The following is a 12,130-nucleotide window of genomic DNA, read 5'->3' as shown; positions in this document are numbered from 1 at the left end:
CTCAGATCATGTTCGAGCCTCGGATTGGACAGTGAAACACACGCTCGCACCTGCAGGCGACGTGCAGATGTTTCATTTCTCTCTCATGCCGTCATGGCTGAAGCCAGTGCAAATTCCTACTATTTATGTGTCCAGGTTAAATGTAGGACGTCCCTCATTATAAACAAACAGTCGGTTAAATGAATGGTTATTGCATCATTTTCAGATCTAGTAGAAGCGATTAATAGACGAAATAACAATGTAATTTAACCAATTGACTGGCCAGAGATCAAGGCATTCATTAGCAAAGACGCAGTGCAAGCTGATAGTATTTTGGACAACCAAATTGAAGTCAAAATGATTGATGAAATCGAAGAGTGTCAGCTGTATGGTGATTTGCGATTCATAACTTACATATTACCGGTACTACCAGTAGTAGTAGGCCAACCGATAACAGCCCGACGGAATGCGTTTGAAGTGATGATGCACCGCCGAGAACAGCTAGCATGTCGAGTGAAGTACATCGCCAGTGGCACGCGCACACTTCGTGCAGATCAGCAGGTGGGGGCTTTTCGTGGCAGCCAGACGAGACAATCGAAGGAGGATGCGGTGAACAAAGTTACCGGGCTCGAATTTAGTCACGCTTGCTCTATATAGATTGATGCTTCTAATTGTGCATGTTATAAATGACATTTTTCTTTTGGATGATGATGAAATGTTATACTCTAAGGCTGGATTTATGTCTTTTTTTCCAATGCTATATTCATTTGGCAGATCTAACTTGATTGAACCTCTTTCTAAAAGGCCTAGTCTATGAGAGGCCTAATCATATTTGTATGAATATTTTGTTAACGCCAAGGCTATAGAGATGCGTTCAGGTAATGAACTCATTGTTATGGCTCAACATTTTAATTTGATTACAATTATTTATTTTCAATCATTCTTTAATTTGTTAGGCAATGTCACGACTTCCGCCGAAGTTGGCTCCCCTGCCTGTTCGGGCGGTGCTCGGCGGTCGTCGTCACCGTCCTACTAGCCGCCACCGATCCCTTTTTCGTTTGTCTGTTTGTGTTTTCTGATTATTTGCACCTGTGATTTTTTTGTTACGTAATGAGCTTCCCTATATTTAGGAGTTTGACCCGCCCTTGTTTTGTGCGGGATTGTTTTTTGTTACGTGCGTTGTATGTTGGGTTGTTGCAAGTGTTTTTCTGCGCCCTGTATGTTCGGGCTTCATATTTTGTTAAGCAGTAAAAGGAATAGTTTTTTCCAAGCGGCTATCTCTCTGCGTCTGATTCTTTTCACACCCTTTGACGATCGTGACAGAATCCCGCACCGAAACATATGGAATCAGCAGGAGCAGCCGCGTCTCCTCTCCCATCAATGGAGGAACGAGTCCTCCATCACACCAGTGTTCTCCACAGAATTGGGTCAGCGATGGACCAAATGATGGAGAGGATGGATCGATGGGAGAGGAGTGGCCTTCCTACCTCATCTCCAGCACCCCCTCCTCCAACACCTCCTGTTCCTGTTACCACATCCGGCTCCGGGGCTCTTCGGCTGGCGCTTCCACGGGAGTATGATGGAACGGCGGCCGGGTGTCAGGGTTTCCTTCTCCAGCTGGAGCTTTACCTGGCGACCGTTCGTCCTACTCCCTCCGGAGAGGAGAGCGTGAGCGCCCTCGTCTCCTGTTTGACTGGACGAGCTCTCGAGTGGGCCAACGCAGTGTGGAATGGTCCAGACTCGGCGAGGGATCATTACCCTGAGTTCACCCGCCGATTCCGAGCTGTTTTTGACCACCCACCAGAGGGTCGTGCGGCGGGTGAACGGCTGTTCCACCTGCGTCAGGAGACGAGGAGCGTACAGGACTTCGCCCTGGAGTTCAGGACCTTGGCCGCAGGAGCAGGGTGGAACGACAGGGCCTTAATAGACCATTTCCGATGTAGCCTTAGGGAGGACGTCCGCAGGGAGCTAGCGTGTCGGGACACCACACTCACGCTGGATGAACTCATTGACATGGCCATCCGTCTCGACAACCTGCTGGCTGCCCGCGGACGTTCGGAACAGGTCCTGTCGTTTCCATCCCCTAGCCCTCCTGCTCCTATCCCTATGGAGTTAGGGGGGGCAGCATCCAGGGGGGCCGGAGGAGGAGGTTTCTCCTGCACCAGTTGTGGTCGACGAGGGCACACGGCCGACCGGTGCTGGAGGAACTCTTCTGGGAGTCGGGAGGGCAGGCGGAACACTACTCGATCACCCCAGGTGAGTCAGCACCAGACTTACCCAGAGCTTCCTGTCAGTCATATGTATGTGTTAACCTCTTTCCCCGGGTTTTTTCCCTCTCTACAGCATAAGGCGCTAGTCGATTCAGGCGCAGCTGGGAATTTTATAGATCGGGGGCTCGCATTAAGACTAGGGATTCCTCTTGTGTTGTTAGACCTACCTTTCCCGTGCACTCCTTAGATAGCCGACCATTAGGGTCAGGGATGGTTAGGGAGGCCACGGTACCACTGGACATGGTAACGCAGGGTAGTCATAAGGAGCAGATTAGTCTGTTCCTTATCGACTCACCTGCGTTTCCAGTGGTGTTGGGAATTCCCTGGTTAGCCCAGCACAACCCGGTGATTTCCTGGCAACAGGGGGCTCTTAAGGGGTGGTCCGAGGAGTGTTCAGGCAGGTGTATAGGAGTTGCCGTCGGTGCGACTACGGTGGAGAGTCCAGACCAGGTTTCCACCGTGCGCATTCCCTCTGAATATGCCGATTTGGCTATCGCCTTCAGTAAAAAGAAGGCGACCCAATTACCACCCCATCGTGGAGGGGACTGCGCGATAAACCTCCTGGAGAACGCTGCACTTCCTAGGAGTCACGTGTATCCTTTATCTCAGGCGGAGACAGCGGCTATGGAAACATATGTTACTGAATCACTGGGACAGGGATACATTCGGCCCTCCGCATCACCTGTCTCCTCGAGTTTCTTTTTTGTGAAGAAGAAGGATGGCGGTTTACGCCCGTGCATTGATTATCGAGGTCTAAATTCCATCACAGTGGGGTTTAGTTACCCACTACCTCTCATCGCTACAGCGGTGGAATCATTTCACGGGGCACGCTTCTTCACAAAATTGGACCTGAGGAGTGCGTATAATCTGGTGCATATCCGGGGAGGAGATGAGTGGAAAACCGCATTTAGTACTACATCTGGTCATTATGAGTACCGCGTCATGCCATATGGGTTGAAAAATGCTCCAGCTGTCTTTCAATCCTTCGTAGATGAGATTCTCCGAGACCTGCTCGGGCAGGGAGTGGTAGTGTACATTGATGACATCTTGATCTACTCTGCCACACGCGCGGCGCATGTGTCTCTGGTGCGTAAGGTACTTGGGCGACTGCTGGAGCATGACCTGTATTGCAAGGCGGAGAAATGTGAGTTCTTCAAACAGGCCGTTTCCTTCCTGGGTTATCGTATTTCCACCTACGGGGTGGTGATGGAGGATGACCGCGTTACAGCCGTGCGTAATTGGCCGACTCCGACCACGGTGAAAGAGGTGCAGCGGTTTTTAGGGTTTGCCAATTACTACCGGAAGTTTATCCGGGGTTTTGGTCAGGTGGCTGCTCCCATTACCTCACTGCTGAGGGGAGGACCGGTGCGCTTGCGTTGGTCAGCAGAGGCGGACAGAGCTTTCAGTCGTCTGAAGGAGCTGTTCACCAATGCGCCCGTATTGGCGCATCCGGACCCCTCTTTAGCGTTCATAGTGGAGGTGGACGCGTCCGAGGCGGGGGTCGGGGCCGTGCTGTCCCAGCGCTCGGGCATACCACCCAAGCTCCGCCCTTGTGCTTTCTTTTCGAGGAAGCTCGGTACGGCGGAGCGAAACTATGACGTGGGGGACCGGGAGTTGTTAGCTATAGTCAAAGCTCTGAAGGTGTGGAGACATTGGCTTGAGGGGGCGAAACACCCTTTTCTCATCTGGACTGACCATCGTAATCTCGAGTACATCCGGGAAGCGAGGAGACTAAATCCGCGTCAGGCTAGATGGGCCATGTTTTTCACTCGGTTTCAGTTCACCATCTCGTACCGACCAGGCTCCCAAAACACCAAAGCTGACGCACTGTCCCGTCTCTATGATACCGAGGAGCGGTCCGTTGAGCCAACTCTCATCATTCCACCTTCATGTCTCGTGGCACCGGTGGTATGGGAGGTGGACGCGGAGATAGAGAGAGCCTCACGTTTAGAGCAGACCCCCCCAAATTGTCCAGCGGGGGTTCAGTACGTGCCGAGGGGGGTCCGGGATAAGCTAATCCGTTGGGCTCATACTCTCCCCTCCTCGGGTCATCCTGGCATCGAGAGGACAGTGCGGAGTCTTAGAGGAAGATACTGGTGGCCCACGTTGGCTAAGGACGTGAGATTTTATGTCTCCTCCTGCTCGGTGTGCGCTCAGAGCAAGGCTCCTCGGCACTTGCCTAGAGGGAAGTTACAGCCCCTCCCCGTTCCACAACGGCCGTGGACACACTTATCGGTGGACTTTCTTACCGATCTTCCCCCGTCCCAGGGAAGTACTACGATTTTGGTCGTTGTGGATCGGTTCTCTAAGTCCTGCCGTCTCATCCCGTTGCCCGGTCTCCCTACGGCCCCGCAGACTGCGGAAGCCTTGTTTACCCATGTCTTCCGGCACTATGGGGTGCCTGAGGACATCGTTTCTGATCGGGGCCCCCAATTCACGTCCAGAGTTTGGAGGGCGTTTATGGAAAGACTGGGGGTCTCGGTCAGCTTGACCTCGGGTTTTCACCCCGAGAGTAATGGGCAGGTGGAGCGCGTAAACCAGGATGTGGGCAGGTTTCTGCGGTCATATTGCCGGGACCGGCCTGGTGAGTGGGCGAGGTATGTTCCTTGGGCTGAGCTCGCTCAGAACTCCCTCCGCCACTCCTCAACGAACATGTCCCCGTTTGAGTGTGTGTTAGGTTACCAGCCGGTCCTGGCCCCATGGCATCAGAGTCAGACCGAGGCTCCTGTGGTAGAGGAATGGGTACAGCGCTCCAAGGACACCTGGAAAGCCGTCCAGGAATCGCTAAGGTTAGCAGGACAACGGCAGAAGAGGAGCGCTGACCAGCACCGCAGTGAGGCCCCCGTGTTCACACCGGGGGACAGGGTCTGGCTCTCGACCCGAAACCTGCCTCTCCGCCTGCCCTGTCGGAAGCTGGGGCCGCAGTGTGTGGGGCCGTTTAAAGTCCTGAGGAGAATAAACGAGGTGTGTTATAGGTTACAACTTCCTAGGTATTACCGTATTAACCCCTCGTTTCATGTGTCTCTCCTCAGGCCGGTGGTGGCTGGTCCCCTGCAAGAAAGTGAGGTGCCTGAGGTCCCTCCACCCCCTCTGGAGATCGAGGGGTCCCCGGCGTACACAGTACGTGCCATTCTGGACTCGAGACGCCGGGTGAGGGGCCTACAGTACCTCGTGGACTGGGAGGGGTACGGTCCGGAGGAGAGATGCTGGGTTCCGGTGGGGGACATTTTAGATCCTTCTCTTCTGAGAGATTTCCTCCACCCGGATCGCCCGGCACCTCGCCCTCCGGGTCGTCCTCGAGGACGGTGGCGGCGCGCTGCGGGAGCCGCGCGTCAGGAGGGGGGTAATGTCACGACTTCCGCCGAAGTTGGCTCCCCTGCCTGTTCGGGCGGTGCTCGGCGGTCGTCGTCACCGTCCTACTAGCCGCCACCGATCCCTTTTTCGTTTGTCTGTTTGTGTTTTCTGATTATTTGCACCTGTGGTTTTTTTGTTACGTAATGAGCTTCCCTATATTTAGGAGTTTGACCCGCCCTTGTTTTGTGCGGGATTGTTTTTTGTTACGTGCGTTGTATGTTGGGTTGTTGCAAGTGTTTTTCTGCGCCCTGTATGTTCGGGCTTCATATTTTGTTAAGCAGTAAAAGGAATAGTTTTTTCCAAGCGGCTATCTCTCTGCGTCTGATTCTTTTCACACCCTTTGACGATCGTGACAGGCAATACAATGAAGTAGATTAATTAACTGATAATACATTCATACATAACTTTTTTTTCAAAATTGTTTGAATATGATAGGATGTATAATATAATGCAATATTCTATGTGAATAATGTTCATTGATGTTAATCTGTGTATTAATAATAATCATAAAATCAGTTTGAAATGGAATATTTTGCCTATCGTTCATAGGACAATGTGATAAAGTACTGTTATTCCTTATCCACCGAATGAATTATTATTTGTTTTTTTTCTGCTCGTCTCACTTTTCTGGGGGGAAAATCCGTTAAACAGTGAATCAATTTTGTCTGGCCTAAGTTGGGTAACTAATTAACTGACACAATGAGCAGGGCACCACCAAGGCGATTTGAGTACTGCTTTTGGAGAAAAGCTACTTTCAGTTTTTTTTAAAAATCAGAGTCGATTGAAGTGGCTGCTGCATCTGTGGTGGAAGGTGACAGAGCTACAGCGCTGTTTGACAGACAAGGAGACATCCCAAAAATTGTTCCGATCACGAAAATGGCTGTTGGGCCACAAACTACTAAGACACTCACGAACACAGTGGTGTTCTCCGTTTTGCTCTACCACCCCCACAAGTGTCACAAGTGTCACAGGGTAACTCGGTACTGGTTAAAAAAATGAATGAAGTATGGAAGTATGGAAATCGTAAAAATACATATATATTTCCTGAGCTTTCTTATACATCCTAAATATAGGACAGACATCTATTTTTCCATTTATGAATGTGTTATTCAATGCATTTCTATGGCCTATAGCAATAAAGCCCCCCCCCCCCAGAGGCTTAGACCTTTAGCCATCGTTGAACTTTATTGTTTAATCACTGAGGTTTTTCTCCTTTGAAACTTTATGGAATCTTTATGCACCCTGAAACATGGCTCTGATATATCCCCTTGCCTCTGACCACACGTTTCCAAGCCCCTCTGGTGCAGTCAACCCTGCACAGTACCACAAAATGTTAAACAAATAAATCCTGTCTCACCTGTGACCCAGACCATGATGAGTATCTCGGTCCAGCTGAATTCGGTGGTCTTGACCCGGTAGATCTGCATGGGATGGTCAGTGACGGTCACGTTTGGCATGGTGCTGATGCCCTCGAAGCGGTCCGATGCGTTGAACAACAGCAGGCACAGGAAGATGATGAAGGAGGCGGCATGGGCCACAAACTTCATGAAGGGGCTGCGCAGGACATTTCCCAGCTACATAAAATAAAAAAGATCACATTTACACTTCAGTCATTTAGCAGATGCTTTAATTCAGAGTGACTTCCAATCAGTGCATTCAACTTACATACAGTAGTAGGTAAAACAACCACATAGCAAGTAATACCTTCAGTGGGGTCAGTGGGATGCAAAGCGAGAATTAAGTCGATAAGAAGTCTACAGAGTAACTATGCTACAACCACTTAACCTTATGGAAATGAGTTTATAGTGAAATCTGGAACGTTGCAAACAACATCACTTAAGATGTAAAATGTAACACTAACATTCATTGGAGCGTTGCAAGATACCCTTGCTATACTACTGGCACGTACCCGTAAAGCAGGGTAAGTTAATATAAACAAATAAACCCACTATGCACTCACACTCCTAGACTTACTTACTTAAATCGATGGTGGCTGTAAATGTCTTTGTTCTACTTTTAAGAGGAAGAGTTATGGTAATGGACACAAGAGGCCCTATACATTACTATTCTATATGTCATTCTATGGACTAGACACGATACTCTTCATGTGCTCTGGTTTGAGTTTAGATAATTGAAGGGAACACAATTGGTGAATTCTGTCCCAACACAGTCTCTGTATTTCAAATGTAAATCTACAGCCTGGACATACTCCAGTTGTGAGGTTCTGAGTGGCAGGAATGGTGGAGGTGGGTGGCCTTGCATGCCATAATTCTATCTAGACTCGTTTGGCAGATATTACTTTTCACATTGCAAAACAATTAGCAATCAAATTCAATCAATCTAATTGATTTTATAAAGCCCGTTTACATCAGCAGTTGTCACAAAGTGCTATACAGATACCCAGCCTAAAACCCCAAAGAGCAAGCAGTGCAGAAGCACTGTGGCTAGAAAAAAACTCCCTAGAATGCCAGAAACCTAGTAAGAAACCTAGAGAGAAACCACGCTTCGAGGGTTGTCCAGTCCTCTTCTGGCTATGATGGGTGGAGATTAGAAGAGTATGGCCATTAAGGCCAGATTGTTCTTCGAGATGTTCAAATGTTCATAGATGACCAGCAGGGTCAAATAATAACCATATTGGTTAAAGAGGGTGCAACAGTTCAACATCTCAAGAGTAAATGTCAGTCGGTGGCTTTTCATAGCCGAGCATTCAGAGGTTGAGAGAGCAGGTCAGGGCCAATCACACATATTGGTTTGAAGTTTGTAGTTGTAAATAACTATGTTCTAATAATTTTGGATAGAAAAAAGTCTAGGTAGCCGAGTCAGCCCAAGTATGAATATAAACCTAATTTGATCCCATTCACATTTTCTCAAACAAATGGGCTATAAATACACAACGTTACCGCTTTGTTTACCCTGGCCAGAGGGACAGGGTGCATAGTAGGCTACACTATGCAGCTTGTGTTGTTAGTAGCCTACAGCTGATCACACTGAAAAACGGTCTCGTTTCCATGCAATACAACATGTCAGATCGCTAATGTTTAGATGTATAGGTTTTTGCTTGTGACTGTTGGGAGTGATGTGTTATCACGCTTGCTATATAATTACCGGAGGAAAGTGGCGAGCATGCCTTGAGCTCTGTGCCCGACCCGCGCGACCTGCGATTTCCGTGAATCTGATTGGTCAAGACATGCAAAGAGCCTACACCAACACTCCGATGTGAAGGACAGAGAAATTGTGCGTGAGTTGACAAATAATGAGGCAAAACGGTTTTAAAAAACTGCACTTTGCCACTCTTTAACACTTTGAATCAATATATTTTATTAAACCCAAATCAAAAGTGGTTAAACAGTGCTGTGTGAGCGTACACGTTCGTTTGTGCAGTTTTGTGAACAACATACTCCATCAACATTGCTCTGACCAAGACTACATCTGAATTCTGACCAAGTGTTTCAGGTTGGTAAACAACACTCAGCGGTTTTGTCAGAGGACGTGGTACTCTTACCCGACTGCAGGGAGCGAACCAGTAGCCCATGGCCAGTAGGGGCAGACCAAAAGCCACCGCCACCACCACCAGGCACTTCACAGCGATGGTCTGCTCCCTCAGGCCCGACAGGTTCTCATACCAGATCGTCAGCAGCTGCTGCTGGCAGTTGGGGTGGGCCACAAACTGTAGGGGAGGAGAGGGAAAACCAGAAATAAAATATGTACTGTAAAAGTGAATGCAATGGGCAAGCAGTCTGGGAAGAAAAGAGGCTGAGTGGCAGGCCTGGTTCATCCTCTAGGCTGTCACGCAGTTTAGTCTGGAAAATGAGGACGAAGACCCAGTTCCGAATATATCCTGTAGGCACCAGGCGGAAATCAGGAAAAGGGACTGCTGGAGTGGAGGCACCAGTCATCGGTTGGTCATTTGCATTTTAAGTGGGCCTATAAAGTGTGTTTGTGTGTGTGTGTGTGTGTGTGAGTGTGTGCGAGAGAGAGAGAGCTTCTCATATGATCACATTAACAGGCTTGATCAAATCTGGGAGAAATGCATTAGGCTTTCGCCAGTGGCGGCTGGTGTCGGAAGAACTAGGGAGGTGGTGTTCCCTGTAATAGAAGTGTTTAATCAAAACCCACCGAGCCATTAACGAAGTGGACAGTTATCTCTGTGAGTTTCCTTGACACTGTCTGCCAGCCCAGTCAATCCATAACCATTTCATAATAGTACACATTTGGTTATTTGCTCTGTAAAGACCAAACACCACAAGATAAGAACATCAACCTGTCTGAAGGGGATGTAAATAGTTTGGGTTCACATGTTTATAATAATATGGGAAAAGATAGACACGCAATTCCAATTGAAGAAAAAGATAATGGACGGGAGTGGTGGTCATTTTCGATTCAAATTCTAATTGTTGAATCGAAATGGGAATGACCCCCAAGCTGTTGCTCCCAGGGACTTGAGAATCACTTGTTCAAGTTCTTTCACAGACTCGTGAATTCTGGGTCAGTGAGAGGTGCATTACCACCTGTAGTAAGGAACAAGTTCCATCCTCAAGTTGTGCAAGGTTAATGAATAACACACCTCTGTGACTTTGGGTTTTTAATGTCATGGTTGTCCTACATCGGCTCTCCCTTTTTCCTAGGAGGCTAGCAAAGAGATTGAATTGGAAAATATGGCAGATTAATTATGCAGTTGGATGAGGAATCAAGGCGAAGCCAGAACGGCTATAAATACGGAGCAGCGAGTCTATTATTAAAGATTCTTTGGAAAGGGAGAAATGTGTGACATTCATACATTTTTGGGATAAGTGGGATGAGTGTACTGTGAGGGATGTACTAAACGCTTGGGAAAAGTTGAGAGGTGAAAATGAACTTTGCAGTTACAGGATAAGGACAATGTCACAAAATTGTCCGTAGCGTCCGAACGGTTTGGCCTACAAAACTATTATGACCCCTCTATGGAAAGATGATACTCTCATGAACATGTTGTTTTGCACTAGGACACCCACAGGCCTCACAAGAATCGTCTGAAGGTCCCCCAGTACCAGTTGAAAAAATGTGTGGAATTATATACAGTGTCTTCGGAAAGTATTCAGACCCCTTGACTTTTTACACATTTTGTTAGGTTACAGCCTTGTTCTAAATTGAATAATTTTTTCCCCTTCATCAATCTACACACAATACCCCATAACGACAAAGCAAAAACAAGATTTTCGAAATGTTTGCTAACAATCGACTCGAGGCGATTCCAGCCTCGAGTCTTCTTAGGTATGACGCTACAAACTTGGCACACCTGTATTTGGGGAGTTTCTCAAATTCTTCTCTGCATATCCTCTCAAGCTCTGTCAGGTTGGATGGGGAGTGTCGCTGCACAGCTATTTTCAGGTCTCTCCAGAGATGTTCTATCGGGTTCAAGTCCAGGCTCTGGCTGGGCAACTCAAGTACATTCAGAGACGTGTCCCGAAGCCACTCCTGCATTGTCTAGGCTGTGGGCTTAGGGTTGTTGTCCTGTTGGAAGGTGACCCTTCACCCCAGTCTGAGGTTCTGAGAGCACTGGAGCAGGTTTTCATCAAGGATCTATGTACTTTGCTCCGTTCATCTTTGCCTCGATCCTGACTAGTCTACCAAGGGGTCTGAATACTTTTCGATGGTCACTCTATCAACTGGTTCCCCATTGATCTCTGTAGGGGGTAGTGCAGTTTTGTTCCTTCTACAATCAATTTATCTCTTTTGGTTTCTTAACGTTTTTATCAAGAAAGTGCACCATGTACTTTAATGTAATCTCAACTAGAGGTCAACCGATTAATCGGAATGGCCGATTAATTAGGGCCGATTTCAAGTTTTCATAACAATTGGTAATCGACATTTTTGGACACCGATTGTGCCTACTTCGCCAAACGGGTGATGATTTAACAAGCACATTTGCGAAAAAAGCACTGTTGTTGCACCAATGTGTACCTAACCATAAACATCAATGCCTTTCTTTAAAATCAATACACAAGTATATATTTTTAAACCTGCATATTTAGTTAATATCTCCTGCTAACATGAATTTCTTTTAACCTCTCTGGGATATGAGGGACGGTATCGTCCCAACTGGCCAACCTCCAGTGAAAATGCAGAGCACCAAATTCAAATAAATTACTGTAATGAAACAGGCAGGGAGCAGGTCTCGAACCCTCGACCTCCTAGCCCGAGGTCCGGCGCGCTATCGACTGTGCCGCAAAAGCATGCTCGAGCGGCAGAGTCGATTTCCGCGCTTATAAACCCAGGGTCGTTACACTACTCCCTCCTTTCAAAGAGCGCGTCCTCGCGCTAGCTTGCGACTTTACGTCTTACAGGAACGCGCTCACCGGCCAAGCACACGCACTGTCGTGGATGCGAGGTCCGATCACTTCTGACACCAATGTAATGAAACAGGCAGGGAGCAGGTCTCGAACCCTCGACCTCCTAGCCCGAGGTCCGGCGCGCTATCGACTGTGCCGCAAAAGCATGCTCGAGCGGCAGAGTCGATTTCCGCGCTTATAAACAGGGTCGTTACATTA

General features: G+C 48.2%; 1 protein-coding gene across 1 annotated transcript in view; it reads right to left on the bottom strand.

Annotated features, from left to right (window-relative positions):
* Window positions 1-12,130, bottom strand: part of LOC120061864 (short transient receptor potential channel 3-like) — a 97,898-nt gene that overhangs the window by 58,326 nt on the left and 27,442 nt on the right. Inside the window, exons 4-5 of the mRNA XM_039011644.1 lie at window positions 9,106-9,270; window positions 6,961-7,177 (exon numbers count right to left, since the gene is read on the bottom strand). Coding sequence (XP_038867572.1) covers window positions 6,961-7,177; window positions 9,106-9,270 — 382 coding nt within the window. The remainder of the gene's footprint in view (window positions 1-6,960; window positions 7,178-9,105; window positions 9,271-12,130) is intronic.

Source organism: Salvelinus namaycush, chromosome 17 (genome assembly GCF_016432855.1).
Source record: "Salvelinus namaycush isolate Seneca chromosome 17, SaNama_1.0, whole genome shotgun sequence".
Taxonomy (NCBI): domain Eukaryota; kingdom Metazoa; phylum Chordata; class Actinopteri; order Salmoniformes; family Salmonidae; genus Salvelinus; species Salvelinus namaycush.
This window is presented reverse-complemented; position numbering and strand designations above follow the sequence as displayed.